The sequence below is a fragment of the Atheta coriaria genome, unplaced genomic scaffold (genome assembly GCF_025399875.1).
Source record: "Atheta coriaria isolate IRGN ID8LTWV9N9 unplaced genomic scaffold, Caltech_Dcor_3.1 hic_scaffold_6_pilon, whole genome shotgun sequence".
NCBI lineage: Eukaryota > Metazoa > Arthropoda > Insecta > Coleoptera > Staphylinidae > Dalotia > Dalotia coriaria.
Window position 1 is genome coordinate 9,019,212 of NW_027045448.1, and position 20,122 is coordinate 9,039,333.

A 20,122-nucleotide genomic window follows, 5' to 3' on the forward strand; every position below is an offset into this window, starting at 1 on the left:
AAAATAAGCTTTTAGAATGATAAGGTAATTATTAAAATTTGTACAAGTGTTCAATTAGTTTGGATTGGCAACGTGGAAGGAAAATATTTGAAAACAATCACGGATTTTAAACTTGGCAACATTGATTTTGCCACACATGTGGATTTTGTTTAAAAGCATTTAAAAGCAAGGGTGCTCATAATTTGTTAGTCAAAAGTTCAATAAATACGGAGTAGCAATGGCGGAAGTTCAACGTCGTTTGGAATCATTCACTGTTGAATTAGAAGAGCTGACACAACTTGGGTTTTTCTCCGAAGAGGAATGCACGTGAGTTTTTATTCTTTTAACCTAAAAAATAATGTATCATCATAAAATCATTTTATTTGAAACTACCCTACACTTTGCACCCTTAACTTAGTGATTGATTGCCACATAGGCAAAATTAGTGACGAACAAATCTTGTATACTCAGCATGCAGGCATACTTCTATTTTGCTCTTGCTTATTATATCGTTACCATAGCAACAAACGAAGTACGTTCACAACTGTGTGTTATTAAGCTTGATTCAATACATGCAGAAATATGCAAATAATAAACATATAAAATTATTTCTCACTATTGTTATTGTATTTGTATATGCGATCACATTTCCAAAACACGTTATCAATGAATTTGTTTATTTTTGTTCAATGCAGCTCCTTGGTCAAGAAACAATTTGAGTTCGAAAACAAAATAAACAGCATGAACAAATCGGTGCAAGATTTCAAAGAATACATTGCTTATGTTGTTGCTCTATATCGTATTATAAAGATACGCCGGAATAAAGTTAAAATAGGCGATAAAAAGCATCACCTCGAATACAGAGTCTTACAACGAGTGAAAAATTTATATGAAATGGCCGTCCAAAGATTCCCACAAGAAGTGGGATTGTATTTTGCATTTTTTCAATTCTGCAAAGAAGCTGCCTTTCAACATGCCACCAACAGGATGTGTGACATGATGATTAAAGTAAGAATTATTTATTTCAAAATTTTCTATCTATTTATTATATTTATTTTGTTTAGTACCACCAAAGCAATGAAGAAGTGTGGCTGACTGCAGCTCGTTTATATTTCCATGAGAAGAACGACGCATTAAAAGCCATCAAAGTTTTACAACAAGGTATTGGTGTGTTGCACACAAGTAGCGCGTTATACACCGAGTGTATCCAGTATGAGGTTTTTCTGTTGTTGCAAATCACAAAGGCCCCAGAACAGAAAGTCAAGATGAAGACGTTAACAAACTACTTGTTAAAATAGAAATATATCTCAAACAAGCAAAAAATCGCATCAAAGATTATAAGTTCTACACAGACTTATTAACATTCTTAAGAAAATTTGATTTTTCTGTTCATCTTCAAATAGATTTAACCGAATACCTCATGGAAAATCATGCAGATTGTGCAGAATCTTGGCAATTCCTAGCTACAAGAGAACTGGAAGGTGTACATTATGATTATGAAAAGAAAGATATTGTTTATGCACCAGGAAAACATATTTTTATTAACGCTATTGGTATTTATGAAAAGGGTCTGACTGTGATATGCCAAGAGAATCGGAAGTATTTATGGGACTATTACATACAATGTGTGATTGATTTCAAAAACAATGACCACTTTGAAAAAGTGTTAAATTATCCACGATTAGCACTCACTGCGTTTGAGCAAGCAGCTGCTCAAAATTGTTTATCCGCACAATTTTATTTGTACTATTTAGAACTTGTGTCAGATGATCAGAAAATTGAATTGTTAAAACAAGCCAATGAAAAGGTGCCTGAATCCGTGGACTTGTGGATGTTAAGATTACGCATTGAAAAAGCGCGGAATTTGCATGAAGATTTCGTGAACACGTTTGAACGAGCGTGTAAACACTTGGGACAAGAAGCATATCCATTGTGGGAACTAATGCATACTTATAAATTAGATAATGAGGCTGGAAACGAAGAAAACATTAAGTTGTTTTATCTGTCAGCCATTGAGCAAGGCGGACGTATTGCTGAAGACTTCCAAATTAAATACATTCAGTGGCTTGGGAAAGTCAACATTGAAGAATGTAGACAGACATTCAAATCGTTTTTAACTAGTAAACCTTTTAGTAAAGATATGTTCAAAGTTATGCTGCAGATAGAAAAGAAAGCATTAGTTAAATCGAAAAACGATAAAGAATTCGTTGACATTTTAGAATCCATGCATAAAACTGCTTGTAAACAAATTGGCGACGAAGATGTGGACGTATGGATTAATTATATTAAATTGCTTCGTGAGTTTAAGGGCATACATGCATCGAAGGATGCGATAACTAAAATTGCAATTGATACACGCAAGAAATTGAATTCGGAACTTTTAAGTGAGTTTGAAGTTAGATATGATGCAGTAATGCAAGAGAATAGCAAAAATCTTAAACGTAAGCGGGGCTCCACATAAAGTTAAGATTAATAGATGAAGTTTAAGTCTTCTTTTAATGGAATTCCTGATTTATAATTTATAGAAGCACTATGAATATAAGTATACAAGTAATTTAAAGAGAGAAGAAGAATAAAAGTCAAACATTTCCTGCAATATGGCCATGCATTTTTAATTTTCTTGTTATCTCGTAGAAAATTAAGTTTTAATTAAACAATCGTAGATTAGTCTCACAAAACCACAAATTACGTTGTTGAAATGGGACTGCAGACATCTCAAGGGTGGAATAAATGTTAACTTACCTGTGGACTGAAAATAACCGAGCACCGAATTGTTGGGCAGCGCGCCAGGCGTTGCACCCCATGAAAATCAGCGTATAAACTACAAATTTAATTAATATAGTTATCTCACATTAATGTCGCATACAAAATTTCATCATAATTCATCATAATATATCATCATTATATAACATATACAATGTAAATAGATGTAGAGATGTACAACCCATTGAACCATAACAGAAGCGTTTTTTTTTCGTCGAAAAAATGATGAGAGTCCAAAGATAAGACCGTAGACAGCGTTTTTCGTTTGATGATTTTCTCTTTCCTCAATTGTGTGTTTGTGTCGTGTGTGTGTGTGTGATTAGTTAAAAAGCATAAGAAATGAGCGTGAGTCAAGTCAAGTGAGCCGCGAACGCTTCAGCTGCTGCAGGTAGTGGCGCTGCACCGGCTTGTGCAGCGCCAATTGTTCCAAGGCCTCGTCGATGGTAAACCACTGTCGTTTCCTGCCGATTGCGCGCGAGTCCTCCCATTCATCCAGCTCTTCCGTTACGGTCATCACGTATACTTCGGTTCGGTGTTTGTGCTCACGATTCTAAAATTTATTAAATTATGTTTGAATGTTTATTCTCAAGCGTTGAAATTAATAACTTACTTCGAAGATACCAAGACTCCGACCCAATTTCCCAACGACTCCAGCTTCTTCCAAAACTTCGCGGGTGGCTGTCACACTAGGCTCTTCTTCCGGTTCGACGCCACCACCAGGAACGATCCATTTCTCAGGCCTCCGGGAGGATGTTACCAGGAGTACCTGTATGTGAAAGGAAGATGAGCATGTCACGAATTCAGTGAGGAGTGACGAGAAACGTTTGCATACAGGTGGCAAGCGCGCAACTGGTGAAAACGGCATTAGAACAATCCGGGTCAGTGACCCGCTGGGCGATGACCATGAGGTGGTAGTGAAAACGAGAAGAAACGTGAATTACCTCGGTTTCGGCATCCGAGCGCACGCAAATGCAGGCGGCTCGCCGGCGAAATCCCTCGTCGTCGTAAATGCGTATGGAATTCGGCTTCTCTTTGACCATTTTGAGATGTGCGTCTAGTGTGTTTTTGTTGGGCGATACCGGCCGCGAAACTGTTCGACACGCTAGCTAATTAGCCGACTAGCAGTCCACGTTACGAATAGATAAAAAAATTACAAAAGTGCGGTGGCAAAAACAAACAACGATGGATGCCGGTGAAATGGGTTTATCCGAGAACTGAAGTCGTCCTTTGCCGCTTCCGCTTTTCCTCCTGCGTCCTCAGCGAGCAACAGCCATTGCCGCGCGATAAGTCGACACTCTCTTCTTACAGACCGGCGGCCGTAGCGACGACGTCGCCTGCACATCCATTTTGCATAAAATCCCAGGCGCGTAAAAACATGTTTTTGCAGCTTACATATGCGAGATCCGGACGGGCGAGCGACAATGTGGCCGCGCCGACACTACTGCACGCCGCACGAATTTGCCGATATAACGCGAGATCAAACTTACACAATGATCGCACCACGCGCGCACACCTCGCTCGCGAATATTAGCGGATATCGGGAGCGCGCTCGGTGCGAATTGCGAATAATTCGCAATGAGCGTGGTTTGTGGCGGCGCCTTCGCGATTGCAGCCAGCCGTCGATCAGCTAGCTGTACGTCGAGAACTGGATGCCCATCGCGAGCGGATTTTTTTCGGGTGCTTTTACGGTCGGCTCGGCCGAGTTCTCAGTGAGAGCGAGCGGCGCGGCGACGACGGCGGCGGGCGCACGGGAACGCTGGCGAGGAGACACGGTCACCTCACGACGGCGACGACACGGACACGGCACACGCCATGCACACACCACACTCGGCTGACGGCGGGCCGCGGGCGGACAAACGAGCTGAGGCGAGCGCCGCTGCAATGCCAGACTTATCTGCCAGATGTGGAGACAACCGAACCGGCGTTGCGTGCGAATTTTGGTATTGACCAGCAGCCGGCAGCACGTTACCGAACTTTACACTCGCGGACAGATTAATTTGCACCGAAAATAATTACACTTTTCGATCGAGACAAGCACTGACGGCGATTTACATGACATCTTGGCTGCTATTTTGAAACAGGTACTTTTTACTGGTAGTGGAACTGCTACTATTGCTACTGTTTAAATGTGTTTCAATGTGTCCCCACTTGTTAGTACCAGTTAGTACCAACGTTGCCAACGGCCTTATTTTTTATTGAAAATAAATAAGGCGCCAACTTCAAAGTATTTCTAAATTTGTTTGCAAAACAAATTTAATTATTAAATTTTATTCATATCAGTAAAAAACACAAAAGTAAACCAGTATTTAATTTTTATTGCAATTTATAATTTTCTAAACACTAAATTAATGCTGCAAAATAGAGAAAGTCTTAAATTTCAAGCTCATAATTTTTAGTTGCACTGTTGGTAAAGTTGCCTACTATAAACAACCGTTTTTGGATGTTCAAAACATACTAACCAACCTCAAAACTCAAAACAAAGTTGTAACCTTAAAAACATCGTTCTGCGACGTATAGACGCGATTTATTGTTGTTTAAATCATTTAATAATTCTAAAGAACTTGTTGTAATGGATGACGATGGAGTGCATCGGCTCGCGGGTAGTGTCATCGAGAAAGGTGGTCTCACAGTCAAGAAGAAACCACCTTCCTTCAAAGTTCCTCAACCCTCATTATTGGGCCTTGATAGATTGGCGGCACAAAAACGCAAAGAAAAGGAAGAAGCTGCCCGTAAAATGTCGTTCACTACAGAAGACGATGACCACAACGAGTCAGGCAATAAAACTCCGAGGGAGCGATATTCAGGTGAAAATAGAAAATTCAGATCTCCACATGAAGAAACACCAACATACACTGGTGGAATTACTGATGAAGCAAGAGAAAAGTATTTGGAAAGAATGGCAAGTAAAAACAAAGAGAAAGGTGTGTTTGCTAGCACTAAAGACATGAAAAGTTCTAAGGATTCAAGTTACTATTATAATGATAGGGATAGATACAGAGATAGAAGAAGAGATAGAGATAGGCGTGATAAGTATGATAAAAGGGATAAAGATAGGCATAGAGATGATAGAAGTGATAGACATAACAGAGGTGATAGCAGCAGAAGAGATGACAGGACCCCAAGGTTTAGAGATGAACCAAAAACTCCAAATATTTTTCTTAAAAATGATGTTTCCAAGGCATCCTGGGAGGATGATGATGACTTACCACCTGCAAAGAAGTCATCATGGGATTTCCCAACGCCAAAGCCAGGAGATGATAGACACAGTGATTGGTCAGAAAGGAGTTCCAGATCGAGATATGATGAATCATCACGTTCCGATAGAAAACATTCTAGAAGAAAGTATGAAGATGATACTCCGAGAGTGACTCCAGCTCATAAATACAATGCTTGGATGAAAGATAGAAAGAAAAGTGGTGCAACGCCAATGCCACTTGATGAAAAAGATGATCAAGGAGGTCGCAAATGGGATGGGACAGTTGATAGGGACATGTGGGAAGAAGAACAGAGGAGGATCGATCGCGAATGGTACAATTTGGATGAGGGATATGACGACGAAAATAATCCATTTTCCAGTGTGAGTGATGAATATACAAAGAAGAAAGAGGAACAGTTGGAACAACGCAAGAAAAAGCGCATGTCAGCGCAGCAAAGGCAAATCAACAAAGATAATGAATTATGGGAGAGAAATCGAATGCTTACGTCTGGCGTGGTACATTCTGTTGATTTTAATGAAGACTTTGATGAAGAATCTGTTGATCGAGTGCATCTATTGGTTCATAACATTGTCCCGCCGTTTTTGGATGGACGAATTGTGTTTACCAAACAGCCGGAACCTGTTATTCCTGTGAGGTAAGTAAAACCAAACATTTTATGTTTTAAAATGTAATTAAATCGAATTTTCCTTTAGAGATCCAACATCGGACATGGCGATTGTAGCTAGAAAAGGTTCACCACTAGTAAGAGTTTATCGTGAACAGAAAGAACGCAGGAAAGCACAAAAGAAGCACTGGGATTTGGGTGGATCCAAAATGGGTAACATTTTGGGAATTAAGAAGAAAGTCGATGATGAAGATGCAAAATATAACAAAGATGACGATTCGACTGACTACAAGACAGACCATAAATTCGCTGAACACATGACAAAGTCGGAAGCAAGCAGTGATTTCGCACGAAAGAAGTCAATCCTTGAACAACGCAGATATTTACCTGCTTTTGCTGTGCGTCAAGAAGTCCTGAATGTCATCAGAGACAATTCTGTCGTAATTATAGTCGGTAAATATAACCATTTATATTTTGGGATTGTAAGTAACTAGTTTATTATTTATTCATGAATGTAGGCGAGACTGGAAGTGGCAAAACGACCCAACTAACTCAATATCTCCACGAGGATGGTTACAGCAAGTACGGAATGATTGGATGCACACAGCCCAGGAGAGTAGCCGCAATGTCGGTTGCAAAACGAGTTAGCGACGAAATGGGAACTCAATTAGGTTAGTACTCATTCGCGGCAATTTGTTTCCTTGGTGACATGTTTGAATCTTTCTTAGGCGATGAAGTGGGCTACGCGATTCGATTCGAGGACTGCACGTCCGATAACACCGTCATAAAGTACATGACAGATGGTATTCTGCTACGTGAAAGTCTGCGAGAACCTGATCTGGACCACTACAGCGCGATCATAATGGACGAGGCGCATGAACGCTCGCTGAGCACTGATGTCCTGTTCGGACTCCTACGCGAGGTGAGTGCTTTCAAAACAACATTTTAGTTTTACCTTATTTTTCATTGGTTGTACACACTAAGCGAGCGTTTCACGTGCCAGCGCGCGCGTGTGCGCGTATTGCAATGCGTCAATGTCGACAATGTTATCAAAACAATGCCGAAGCGCATAAATCGTATTAAACTTAATGACCCAAATGCTGATAACGGGAAGCTTTTATTGTGACAATTATGAAATTAATGACCGTTATCTATTACCTACGTGTTAAATATAATCTCAAAATTACAAAGTGTTGTCTGAACACGAATAAAAATGAGATTAGTGAAAAGTACTGAAAGACAAATTCATAAAACAACATCGGCACGTGCGAAGTTGCTATGGCAACAGCGAACAAACATGAAGTCTGAACAATGCACATGTTTCGGTGATTATTACCGGTTTCTTTGCTTGAAAAATAAATAAATGTGTTTTGAACGGTGAGGAAGCCGTAGTAAATGCCTGGCTCGTGGAGTGTAAACATTCCCAGGGATACTCTCCAAGAAATCAAAAGGAAGAGACCTTGAGATCTGTTATGATTGACGACCCCGAATCTGCGGGCTCTCCTCGGTGTGGGACGGTGTAGCTGCAGATTTATTGGTTGATTGCGTTGCGGGTACCTGTGAAACGTGATAGCTCTATACTTTTTTAGGTATTAAATCGGACTGGAACAGTCGCATGTCTCTAGGTCCAAAGTTAGTAATATATTCTTTCTATAAACAGTATAATATTGGTTTTGTATAAACATAATATTCATTTCGTAATCATAATGATTAGTTATGTCACAGAATAACTGGGCATAAGTTAAAATACATTGTCAACTAATGTGTCTTTATAGAAAAGTTCTAAATGCATTGATATTTTAAACGTTTCATAGCTTTCATTTTGAGCTTTTCCTGAACACATCAATGACGTAAAATATAACGTTTAAATATATTTACATTTTTTATAACGATACGTCTCACAACTCGCGCAACAAGGTATACAAGGTGTTTAAGAAAACCACCATAAATCACAGTCAATAAAACTGCGAGGCAACAAAGTACATGAGAAAAATTTCACTCGGTGTGGAAATTACTTCCAACTTTCATTTCAAATGATGACTAAACGCTTGCCCCAACACGTAACCAATTGTGTTTTCACTGTGACGCAGCCGGCAGCGATTTGTTGCGCATAAATTAAACAATACATGACGAAAATTGCACTTTTCTCGTCGTAAAAACGTCACTGTCGCATTCATTTCGAATTCGTCAGGCGTCGTATACGCTTTTTGATAAGGAGCAGTCCAGAATTAAGTCCAAAGCTCCCCCACTTGGCGTCAGTCATCTGTAAACAATTACAAACTAGTTATAGTACATCGTAAGAGTTAATCAATGATCAGGTTTGTGAATGTACGAAAGTGCACTGCAATACAAGATTTAACATTAACACGAAGCGAAATGTGAAATGATGTTGAAAAAACAACACAAACGAGAAACGAAACTTGGACTGATTATTGCGTAATGTCCGCGGCGCTATGTCGATTCTTGTTTTCATCCGATTTTATAACTGACATTGAAAGTGTTTCAATAAAACGAGTTTTTTAATGCACACTGGTAGGTACCTAACATGCATGAATTGTTCGACGTCTACTACTATAAACTTTTTTTTATCCGCATACACGTTGTAATTGTGAGACAACAATTTCTGCGCAGTAGAAATAAATTCGTTATCGCTCTAAAATGCTCCGTGCGGCAATACAAATTGTTTATGTTTACAATGCATTAGCTCATTCAATCAGAAGCATGTCTGAGAGTATCCCTAGTATCTCTTAACCATTTACCCATTATTTGCCGATGTGATTAGACTATTTAACACTATTATCGCGTCGACATTCTAGAGTTTCTCGACGGTTGGCTGCGATCGTTTTGAATGCCATGATCCCAGCCACAATCACAACACAAATCTGTTAGTAGGAAAGACGCCACAAATGTTTGCATTCTCTGCGTGTGTTAATTGAATCTTGAAAACGACGTTAACTTACTCCACAAATATACGACCGTGAATCATTCAGTTTTCAATTGATTTCCATTCGACAATTTAATTCATCACTGACAGCAGCCGGTCAGGAGGCGTTAAATCTCCTGGCGGGCGCTATTTTCGCACCAACGTCGCGTGCTAATATACCTTTGCCGCTTAGTATTAACAACAGTGACATCGCTTGACCTATTTTGCGCAACATCTAGATAGATACAAACAAGTTTGTTGGATTAAGATGTACATAGATTAACACTCAAATGATAAATTCGTTGATAGTATTATTTACATTCCGGCAGCATGCGTTTTGCCTTGGTCTCTCACCTATTGCGACGCCGTTTGTCGGATGTGAAAATATCTGACTAAGTTTTCGTTCCAAGAACGCAGTTTTATCAAATATTTTTCATCATTGGCAAACGGCGTTGATATACGAAAAGAAACTTACGTTTCGTACGCGTTGATTGATTTGTATCGGACCGTAGCGACACCAATAGGTGAAATGTTCGGAGTTGTGCCATTTTTGTTTGGTTGCTTCCGCATAGTCGATTTGATTGCGGATGACATCCTCACTGTGCGGCGTTTCCGTCTTATCACAATGATTGTAGATGCGCAGCTTTGTGCCGAGCGGCCAGAATGTGAGCAAGTCGAATTGTCCCACGCGAAAGTTGTTTTTGTGTGGATGCAACGCGTAGATTTTTATTTGTTCCGGATTTTTACTCTTTTCTGAAATTTATACACAAACAAAATTAAAATTAGTGCATGCCATAATCATAGTGACGACGAATTGAATGATTGTTTGATAAGGTAATCAAAATATAACACGCGCGTCGAAAACAATCATCATGCGCCGTGACATGTGTGCAGCCTTCGTAAGGTCGGCGCCAGTGGAAGGATACAAAAATAGCCAGGCCGTACTTGACGTGCAAACACACCGAAAAACAATTCGAAATTGTTTTGTTTGTTTTTATTGTTTCGCGTTTCGTAATTTTCATGTTGCAACCCCGGCGATAACGGCGAGCATTTAATCAAAGTGTCGTTAACATTTCGCGCACATTGATATTCAGTTATTATCTACCATTTAAAATAAATATTATAACTCGTTGGAAAAAAGGCTTATTTGCGATTATGTATGGCCATGTTGGCCTTGAATATCGCGCTACAAAGTCGCAATAGATAAAATTAGCACGGTTCGTTTTGCGTTCCTGGGCGGGCAGCGCGCGGATTACCTCGTGCACTATGTGTATGCATTGTTTACTTTTTAAAAATACATTCCACCTTTCATTAATATGCATTACCAAGTATTTGTATTTGATTTACGCGTGTCGTACGTGGTACGCGGAGTAGAAAGTTTCAACGCCATTTATGAGACCCGCTTGACATTTCCGCACGTTTCATGCGGAAGAGTGCAGGAAGCAATCGGGCGGCAGATTTATATATACGAAACAACGATTTTTACAAATCGGCCGTAATTTTAAATGGCATTATAATAAATTAATCTCGTGTGAAAACCTTGGCGCTCGATTCGCTCAGTTTTCGCACGCTTTGATGCACGCATTAAGGCGACACATCGCGAACAGCTTCATTTACATAAAAGTTTATTTATATTCAAATGTTATTTTTGAACCCAAGTTCATCCGCTCGACTTCACTCCGCGAGGGTGATAACGAGCGTGTATACTCCTAATTTACCATTTACACGAAATAATGATAATGGTAATCGCTGTTTTTGATAAATGTATTACTACTATTTACATCAATTAAATTGCATAGCCAACGTGGGGGACTGCGCAATAATAATTACATTGAAACGTTCTTTACTATTCTTTATACGTTTTATATTTGTCATTTGTGAACACTGCACATTGTACACAGACAATGTTTGCATTGCTCGGGCTATTTTAAAACAGTTATTAAATCATCCTTGTTTGAGCTATATTTATTCCACGAATACTAAAGCTCGTACCAAAGATTCATTGTGATTATGATTCATTGTCCCAGTGCATATTTCAGTTGATTGCACAAGGCGCTTAAATTACATTAATTAATGGCAAACATGTGCAATAAAGTGTGTCAACTGTTCTCGCGAGCAGATCCAATGAAACAAAGCTAATAAATCTGTTACATACTACAAATCTGGTTGTTCCTTGGCCCCGGCAAAGAACAATCAGGCGGTTTTTCTTTGTATTTGGTGTTTTGGAAAGGCTGAAAACGTAATAATTCGATCGCGATGTGGGCTACGTGCCAGTTGTCTTGTCCTCTTGTTGCGTGGACGCAGGCAGGCGAGCACATTTACCTCTACACCGCGGAATGTTCACACATACATGCGTATCCCACTGCCGTTGGCGCTCTGGGTCGCCTCTTGAGGCAATCTTGAAATTGCGCAGTTAATAAAACGCCCGGATAAGTACGCCTGCAACACGTTGCTTTTCGTTAATTAGATTGACTTAATTTAACCGGCGATTATGGTATGAAAGTTGTTACGCGATGTCAACCAAAACATGACCTCTCGCTGTGTATGTGTGTTGTATACTTGGTGTTGCGTAAAATGTTTATAAACTTAAGAATATTGTAATTTTAAAAATTAGAATGTTACTATAAACAAGATAAGAATATTATTGATATCAGTTGAATTTTTACAAGTTTCTCTAATTATAGACAACGCGTTTTGCATTACGATAGCCGGTTGCGTATGTGTGTGGTTTTGGTGCAGCAGCATAAACATCAACACGTCACGCACATAATCACCGCGCACGCTATTTATAGAATCTGCGCCTTCGGCATATTAATTGCACATTGCAATGCCTCTCATTCAACGAGTGTTTATATTTTTGCGGCGTGTTTTCGTGCCGGCGGAGTACGCGCGCGCTCGTATTACTACGAATGCTCGTATACACTTTTACATGCAGTGTGTTTGGAAAATGCACTCGTAATTTATTCTCAATGCACAATGTTGTTTTCGTTGGCACCGCGCACCGTGGAGTGCGTTGTGGCTGCCCGGTAAACACGCAGTAATCTCAGTAATTTAAGTAATCGCACGCCGATTGACCTCATTACAAAAGATAGCTCACCTTCGCCGGTATTCCAAACGGCAATGCCGAATTCGAGCTCATCATTGATGTCATCCTTCCGCTGCACAATGAATCCAGTTTCCACCACCGCACAGAAGACTTTCAGCTCATCATGATTGAACCACTTGGACTCGCGTAATTTTTGCCCGACGACGTAACTACCCCTGCGCGAGATGTCCTGCTGTTGATTGATGAAGCGCTGCACGTTGCTGAGACTCTTGGTGCGTTGCACCTTTACACGTTCGCGTTCCTTCATCTTCGCCGTGGTTGGGTTGGTATAATCGTAGTACGCCTCCGATTGCTGCAGATGCACTGCCTCGTAAAGCATCATAGCGGCGGCCTTTTCGCTTTGCGCGTTCAACACACACACGCTAATAAACTAGTAACATTTAAAACAAACAAAACTCCTCCGGACTTCCCCGCTGCCAACGAGCAAACGAGCGCGGGTGATTTATTTTGTATTTAGTTAGAAGTGCGCTGGCAACGTTAATGAGAGATAAGAAGGTTGCGCGTTTGACACAGTGTTTAACACTTTTCGAAGTCAGTTGCGAGCGGTTATTTATCGTTCATTCGTATTGCGGAGCGCGCGAGCTTATGCGGCAACGAACTCACAATGAGTGCGGAGTCGTGGAGTGTGGAGGAGCCGCTCTGTGAGCGCGAGTCTGAAGGAGCGCGCGCGGTGTGCAATGAATGCAGCCGGCTTTAAAATGTTTATTATGCGTACGCGCCGGTATGTTGTGATAATAAAGTCAGTAGCTGGGGCGTACTTTGCGCGCTAGCTTGCCGAGTGGCGATTGTCGTTTGATAAATGTCTCGATTTTTCTGAATCGACGGCGGCGGCGTGCGGTTTGCGTATGTGTTCCGGCGCTCGCGATATGAGACGGACGCACGGCGTGGGATTAATGCGGGGATACGATTGTATATACGGGGCAATACGAGCGTGTGTACGCGACGACGTTTGTGCGCAGCACCGCGTGCATGGCGTGCATGCTTCCAGTCAGGTTTTGCGCTTAAACCGCGCCCGCCGCACGCCCTTCTCCCGGCCCCGCCGCCGGTTGGATCGCGAGGCGCGGCGTGTCTGCAAACGAGTTTGAATGTAAACAAATTCCGCCGGCCTTGCAACGGCGGAGCGCAGACATTGCTCATGCAAATTGTTTGCCAAGTTTTTATGAAGACTTGATATGAATAAACTAAATTATGCGAGATGAAATGAAACCAGACTTAAATGTAATAGTTTGGTAGCAGGAAGCTAGTGGCGCCTCCACTCGAAATGTCACGTAATTAATTAGCAGAATTTACTGTGTAGAAGTTGTAAACTTGTTAAATAATTACAACAGCGGTTTGTTTACAGCGTAGAAAGCTGTGTTTGAAATATTAATATACTTTCAGAATCAGGGCATCGATTTTTGTTAAGATCAGTTGTAATATGTAAGGCAAAGTTGTGTTTACTAAAGATATTACGGATAAAATACATATGTGTATTTTAAGAATAATATTTTTAATTCCATTGTGTTTTTCTTTCGTTAATATTACAGATAGTTGCTAGACGACACGATCTTAAATTGATCGTCACTTCCGCCACGATGGACTCTGGCAAGTTTTCGATGTTTTTCGGGAACGTGCCGACATTTACGATTCCTGGACGCACGTTTCCGGTTGAAACGCTATTTTCGAAAAATCCGGTCGACGATTACGTCGACAGCGCCGTGAAACAGGCTCTGCAGATTCACCTTCAGCCGCCTTCGGGTGATATTTTGATTTTTATGCCTGGTCAGGAAGATATCGAAGTGACGTGCGAGGTATTTATCTCATTTTAATGCAAACGAATGCGTTTCTAAATGTTAACGTTCTCTTATTAAGGTGTTGGCAGAGCGACTTGGCGAAATCGACAACGCGCCCGAGCTCTCGATTCTGCCAATTTATTCGCAATTGCCGTCTGATTTGCAAGCGAAGATTTTTCAACGATCACCGGAGGGTATACGGAAATGTGTAGTTGCGACGAATATCGCGGAAACTTCACTTACGGTCGATGGTATTATATTTGTCATCGATTCCGGTTATTGCAAGTTGAAGGTTTATAATCCTCGAATTGGCATGGACGCTTTACAGGTATTTTATATTTTTGCAATAATATTTGTGTCATTTTTGGTATGATTCATACTTGTGTTTTTAAACTTTTATCGTGGTATTTAAAGTGGTTGTTTGTATGTCCATATTTAAATATTTTTCCAGATTTATCCAATCAGCCAAGCGAACGCAAATCAGAGATCGGGCCGCGCTGGTCGTACTGGACCCGGTCAGGCATTCCGTCTCTACACGGAACGGCAGTACAAGGACGAACTGTTGATCACGACCGTACCCGAAATTCAGAGAACGAATTTGGCGAATACCGTGCTCCTTTTGAAGTCATTGGGCGTTCAAGATTTACTACAGTTTCATTTCATGGACCCGCCTCCTCAAGTGAGTAAATTATTTTTGGCGTGCGTTTAATAAATAGTGCAAAAAATAGTGCTATGTCTAGACTTTTATTTTTGGAAAAATGTTAATCTTTCGTCGAACTTGGCATTTATGATAGTCTTTTTTTGGTTCATCGTTAAATTAATGTTTGCAGGACAATATTCTGAACTCCTTATATCAATTATGGATACTTGGTGCTTTGGATCACACAGGTGTGTTAACAAAGCTCGGCCGCCAGATGGCTGAATTTCCGTTAGATCCGCCGCAGTGCCAAATGCTTATTGTTTCCAGTGATATGGGATGCACTCAGGAAATTTTAATTATTGGTAATAATTAGCGCTACTAATCGATTGGCTATATATTTATGAAATAATAATTATTTACAGTTTCAATGCTTTCTGTGCCATCGATTTTCTATCGTCCTAAAGGTCGCGAAGAAGAAGCAGACGGAGTACGTGAAAAATTCCAGGTTCCGGAAAGCGATCACTTGACGTACCTCAACGTGTACAACCAATGGAAACAGAATAAGTACGTGCTTTACTTATTACATTAACTTAACAGCGCTAATGAGACGCGTATTAATGTTCGTTTTACATAATTCACTTAATTTTACAATTGCTTCTTTCAGTTATTCGTCGCACTGGTGTAACGAGCACTTTATACACATTAAGGCGATGCGCAAGGTGCGCGAAGTGCGTCAACAGTTGAAGGACATCGTTATACAACAAAAATTAGAGTTGAAGTCGTGCGGAACCGACTGGGACGTGGTGCGGAAGTGTATTTGTTCAGGTATTTAACATCTTTTATTGGAAATATGAACTAACGTTACTAATTATACTTTTTGTGTGTACGTGTGCAGCATATTTCCATCAAGCAGCGCGGTTGAAAGGTATCGGTGAGTATGTAAACTGTCGAACCGGAATGCCTTGCCATCTGCATCCGACTTCAGCGCTATTTGGATTGGGTAACACGCCTGATTACGTTGTCTACCATGAACTGGTAATGACAGCTCGCGAGTATATGCAATGTGTCACCTCGGTCGACGGTCACTGGTTAGCGGAATTGGGTCCTATGTTTTTCTCATTGAAAGAAACGGGTAAATCAGGGCGGGCGAAGAAGAAACAAGCTGCTGAGCATTTACAAGAAATGGAAAATCAAATGCAAGTAGCTCAGGAAGAGATGCGACAACGTAAAGAAGCTGCGGATAAAAAGGAAGCTGCATTGAACAAAGGACAAGAAATTATCAGTGCCGGTACAACCCCGCGAAGGACACCTGCTAGATTTGGTTTGTAAATAAAAACAATCGACAACATTTTAAGAAATTGATACAACATATATCTAGACTTCACAATTACAGCGTATATTTTATTTCAATCCATGGTGGGTATTTTTTGACAACCTGCCGAACAATTCCAGAAGCACATGCTCATCCAGTTCAATAATTTTCCTTTCACTTTTCACAATAAATGAAATATTGTTAATGTTGATAATCAGGTATAAATACGTGGGAGGGACATACGTGTATTATTGCTAGAAGATCGCCCCTTCCGAGAGTAAGAACTTCTGAAGGCCGGAAAACATTCCTCATCATCATCCTTTTCTGAGGACTGCAAACTTATAGCGGTATTTGTTGTTGAGTCTGGAAAGCGACAGCTGCTTGTTTGCACTCCCCAGTTTGCCGGAACTTCTTTTAAATAAAAGACTTCCACAGGGTTATTTTCCTTTTTCTGGCTGGAACTGCATGGAAATATATTTTAAATTACATTGAACATTACATAGTCTAATATGTTTACTCATGATTATTATGATTCATCTAATTATCGCGATTTAATTGTAATTAATGTAATTATCATTCGTTATTGAAAAGAATCATTTGATACGCAATCAAATACGTGTTTACGTTGATTAATTTTGTAATTCTAGAATATTTTCGATTAACTGATTACTTGATAGCATCGATTTACCGTTTATTTCTTTTGGTTTCATTATCTCTAACATAAGTACGTTGCGAATCCATTTGTGCGCGATTTTGTACTCTCACATTCTTTATAATAAATAATTTGCAGGAATTTCTTCACAAGCAAAAACTTTTAATACAAAACATTTATTAAAACATATCAAACATTTAATATTTAAAATTTTTATGACACAGAAAGCCACTTCACTAATCTAATAATACCTTGATATAAAATATGACATTTTTATTAAATATTGATTTCTATGACAATATGTGTAATTATGAATATCGTTTATTTCTATTTTTTATAGAAACTTTTAAGAGGCGAAACGAATTCATTTCTATCGTGGGTTTCACACCATTTATAAAATAATTACTTAAATTACCGCTTATTAAATACAAATGATCCCTACTGAAAGCTGCACCTGTGCACCAATTTATCATGTTATTGCTTGCGACAAAACTTGCAGTACGGAAGCCCTTATCAACATTCCATTTGGCAAGTGCATTTTTATTCAGTAAACAAAAATACATATCTCCGTTGTGATTCATAACGTAATTATATGATTGATCTGCTTTTGTGCCCGCAACATGGACGTAATCTCGCCATGAATTTTGTGTTATCAAATCTCGGTTTTGAATAACATCCACGTTTAGTTTATAGATATTTAAACTGCTCACTGGGCTGTAAAAGATAAATCTGTTTTTCTTTGAATTGCCAGTATATGGCGAAACTGTAATTGGTCCCACTGCATGATAATAGTTGAATTTAGATTTTCCAATTTTAAATGTTAATGCGTTTTGGTCCGGAAACATGCTGGCATCGCGTAACTTCCATGACGTGTTCTTCTTCTTTGAATATACAATAATACCTGGATCTTGAGCATTACTGTCTGTTATATAGGCAAAGTTACCATCTATAACAATGTCTCCCAAGTAAGCATTGGTCTGACCTCCTTCTGATGGAAAATCGTAAGTGGAAATTATTTTATGTGATGTAATATTGTAAATAATTAATTTTGAAGGACAATTTGTTAGATTATTATGTCTCAAACCATCTAAAATCCACATGATTCCATTTTTATCAATGTCAATTGCGTTTACATTTTGTAAGGTTTTGCAGTCACATTGAACATTCATCTCCCAACTTGGAAATGGCGTCACCAAGGGCGAAACGTTGTTTGATTTAAGTGGTACATATCCCAGTGTAACAGGAGTTCCTGAATAATATCGCCCCAACGCTGTATATATTCGACTGCCATAGATTTTTATATTGGTCGGAAAATTATTTGCAGGTATATATAAACCTGCCTGGAGACTATATTGATACACCAATTGATTAGGCCACGTGAAGTTTACATTGTTCCATTTGTAAACTTCTTTTACTTCTGTTGCTTTACTAATATATAGTAAAATCACGAAGAATGCCACTTCATTAATAACTATTGTACTTTTATTAGTAGACATTACCTCGGTTATACGCCACGCTATTATGCTAAATCAGTTACCAAGTGGAATATGAGTGTACGAGAATTATTGAAGAATGTAGGTGGTAGTTGGTTCATTCAATGTTCATTATTTTAAAATTTACTCCTGCATTTTTGCAAAGATAAGGTAACATGTTTTGTTTTTGAAATGATATGTCATATTATGCCTTGACAGTGGCTCACGAGGCAACAATTACTAAAATGAGGAAACACGTAGGTTTAAAGGAATCCACAAAGGTTTTTGCTATATAAGCAACAATGTTTGGTAAATTAATAAAATATTAGCAAAGTTATAAGTTATTCTAAAGGACTACCCACTTTATGTACTACTTTTCTCTGAATTATAAAAGTTAGTGGAAAAGAAGACACGATTGCTCTATGAATTAAATAATTTGCTATATGTTCAGAAGTCAATTCTATTCTACTAGTTACTTATCGGGTAGAATAGAAATGGAGTCAGGTAATAAATAAATATTCAATGCGTAATTGAATTGTTTTTGTTTTCGACACTACTACACTGACAAGACCCGAGTCTATAAAGAAACAAGTTTTTCTTATCTCATCTAACCTGTGTGCCGTTGTCGGCACACGCGGTTGGCTTGCGTACGGTGTTAGTCTTATTCTTACCGTCAGCTAGTCTGAACGCGCAAGTCTTCGCGACTCCTTAAGTTAATCAGTTTTTCTTTGCTTTATTACGTTTTGTTCCCAATTGCCTTGTGCGATAGTGGTGAAGTGCAGGAGGGTGCAGGAGTGCAGGAGATGTTCGGTATGTGATAAACGCGGATTGAACATACGCAGAGTTACTTCTGCATGATTGATGTACCGTTAGCCGTCGGATACTCGTCGATAAATTTCACCAGTGAAATGCCGCAGTTTTATTTTATATCAAGGTATGTTCTCGCATTTCTTTAACTATAGAAGAAATTAATAATAGGTACTTTTATTAAATCACATAGTTTGTATCATATATTTCTCTTTGCATTTTTCAATTGATTGCTTTACTTTAATGCATATATATAACCATAGTTCAAGATTGTTGTGTGCCGATGGCTGCGATCTCGGCCTTCGCTGCAGCCTCGTACAGGGCCGTCGAGAGCCAGCGGCGCCCAGCGCGGGCCCAGGGGAAAATCCGCGGGCAATCGTTAATTGGAAATTTAAGAGATGAAATTTTAATTCATAAGGTAAAATGGACAAAAGGGGTTCTTGATTTTCGACAGTGAATATCTTCTAAACTAAAAGAGATAGCAACCAGAAAATTATAGATTATGAAATTATGAATGGAAAATTCTTTAATAGATATTAATTATAAATAATTTAAATTCGTGGGATAAAAGGTCCAAAATTGCGACTAAGGATGCGAAAAGTGCAATTTTTCAACTTTTGACGATTTATTTCAATTGTGAATATCTCGTAAACTAAAAGAGATAGAAAGGAATGAATTGCCGAGTCTTAATCTACGGACAACTCTCAATAAAATAAGTTAGTAAAATTAAAAATTTAAGAGATTAAATTTTAATTCATAAGAAAAAATGGGCAAATGAAAGTCAGCTATTCAATCATCCACGTATGGTGCCCTGAACACGAGTCACTTCTACCGCTGCCCTTGTTCGGTGCCCTGAATACGATTACTTCTACCG

General features: G+C 39.4%; 5 protein-coding genes across 7 annotated transcripts; 2 read left to right on the top strand and 3 right to left on the bottom strand.

Moving 5' to 3' along the window:
• Positions 1–98: 98 nt before the first annotated feature.
• On the top strand, positions 99–2,575 carry LOC135794541 (U3 small nucleolar RNA-associated protein 6 homolog). The gene is given in 4 exon segments (XM_065305852.1): positions 99–306; positions 675–987; positions 1,044–1,273; positions 1,276–2,575. Coding segments are annotated over 4 exon segments (1,797 nt in total). The 5' UTR covers positions 99–217; the 3' UTR covers positions 2,441–2,575.
• A 219-nt stretch (positions 2,576–2,794) lies between these two features.
• Aps (diphosphoinositol polyphosphate phosphohydrolase 1 Aps) lies at positions 2,795–4,783 on the bottom strand. 2 transcript variants are annotated; one of them, XM_065305851.1, is made up of 4 exons: positions 4,135–4,783; positions 3,684–4,076; positions 3,353–3,508; positions 2,795–3,292 (listed from the first exon to the last, which is right to left on the bottom strand). In XM_065305851.1, exons 2-4 carry the CDS (start codon positions 3,780–3,782, stop codon positions 3,098–3,100), a joined length of 450 nt encoding a protein of 149 aa, XP_065161923.1. In that variant the 5' UTR covers positions 3,783–4,076; positions 4,135–4,783; the 3' UTR covers positions 2,795–3,097. The 2 variants fall into 2 exon arrangements, with proteins under 2 accessions (XP_065161923.1, XP_065161922.1); XM_065305850.1 differs by having other exon boundaries at positions 3,684–4,783.
• A 287-nt stretch (positions 4,784–5,070) lies between these two features.
• On the top strand, positions 5,071–16,415 carry Prp16 (ATP-dependent RNA helicase l(1)G0007). Its single transcript, XM_065305845.1, has 11 exons — positions 5,071–6,594; positions 6,653–7,017; positions 7,083–7,235; positions 7,293–7,486; positions 14,120–14,383; positions 14,445–14,693; positions 14,817–15,044; positions 15,196–15,367; positions 15,428–15,569; positions 15,670–15,830; positions 15,901–16,415. Exons 1-11 carry the CDS (start codon positions 5,312–5,314, stop codon positions 16,332–16,334), a joined length of 3,645 nt encoding a protein of 1,214 aa, XP_065161917.1. The 5' UTR covers positions 5,071–5,311; the 3' UTR covers positions 16,335–16,415.
• Positions 8,185–13,547, bottom strand: l(1)G0469 (lethal (1) G0469). 2 transcript variants are annotated; one of them, XR_010548913.1, is made up of 4 exons: positions 12,585–13,547; positions 9,963–10,240; positions 9,525–9,722; positions 8,185–8,827 (listed from the first exon to the last, which is right to left on the bottom strand). XR_010548913.1 is itself a non-coding variant. In XM_065305849.1 (3 exons), the coding sequence occupies exons 1-3, from the start codon at positions 12,913–12,915 to the stop codon at positions 8,738–8,740; spliced, it is 699 nt and encodes a 232-aa protein (XP_065161921.1). In that variant the 5' UTR covers positions 12,916–13,538; the 3' UTR covers positions 8,185–8,737. The 2 variants fall into 2 exon arrangements, 1 of the variants encoding a protein (XP_065161921.1); XM_065305849.1 differs by lacking the exon at positions 9,525–9,722 and having other exon boundaries at positions 12,585–13,538.
• On the bottom strand, positions 16,381–18,498 carry LOC135794537 (protein yellow-like). Its single transcript, XM_065305846.1, has 3 exons — positions 17,006–18,498; positions 16,561–16,778; positions 16,381–16,494 (listed from the first exon to the last, which is right to left on the bottom strand). The coding sequence occupies exon 1, from the start codon at positions 18,463–18,465 to the stop codon at positions 17,278–17,280; it is 1,188 nt and encodes a 395-aa protein (XP_065161918.1). The 5' UTR covers positions 18,466–18,498; the 3' UTR covers positions 16,381–16,494; positions 16,561–16,778; positions 17,006–17,277.
• Positions 18,499–20,122: the final 1,624 nt, after the last annotated feature.

Coding starts and splice junctions, on each gene's coding strand:
- Aps (XM_065305851.1), bottom strand. CDS start 3,782: ATGGTCAAAGAGAAGCCGAATTCCATACGCATTTACGACGACGAGGGA. Junction 3,509..3,683: donor GCTCGGATGCCGAAACCGAG/GTAATTCACGTT, acceptor TTTCACATACAG/GTACTCCTGGTAACATCCTC. Junction 3,293..3,352: donor GGAGTCTTGGTATCTTCGAA/GTAAGTTATTAA, acceptor AATAAATTTTAG/AATCGTGAGCACAAACACCG.
- Prp16 (XM_065305845.1), top strand. CDS start 5,312: ATGGATGACGATGGAGTGCATCGGCTCGCGGGTAGTGTCATCGAGAAA. Junction 15,045..15,195: donor TCATGGACCCGCCTCCTCAA/GTGAGTAAATTA, acceptor TAATGTTTGCAG/GACAATATTCTGAACTCCTT. Junction 15,570..15,669: donor AACCAATGGAAACAGAATAA/GTACGTGCTTTA, acceptor TGCTTCTTTCAG/TTATTCGTCGCACTGGTGTA.
- LOC135794537 (XM_065305846.1), bottom strand. CDS start 18,465: ATGTCTACTAATAAAAGTACAATAGTTATTAATGAAGTGGCATTCTTC.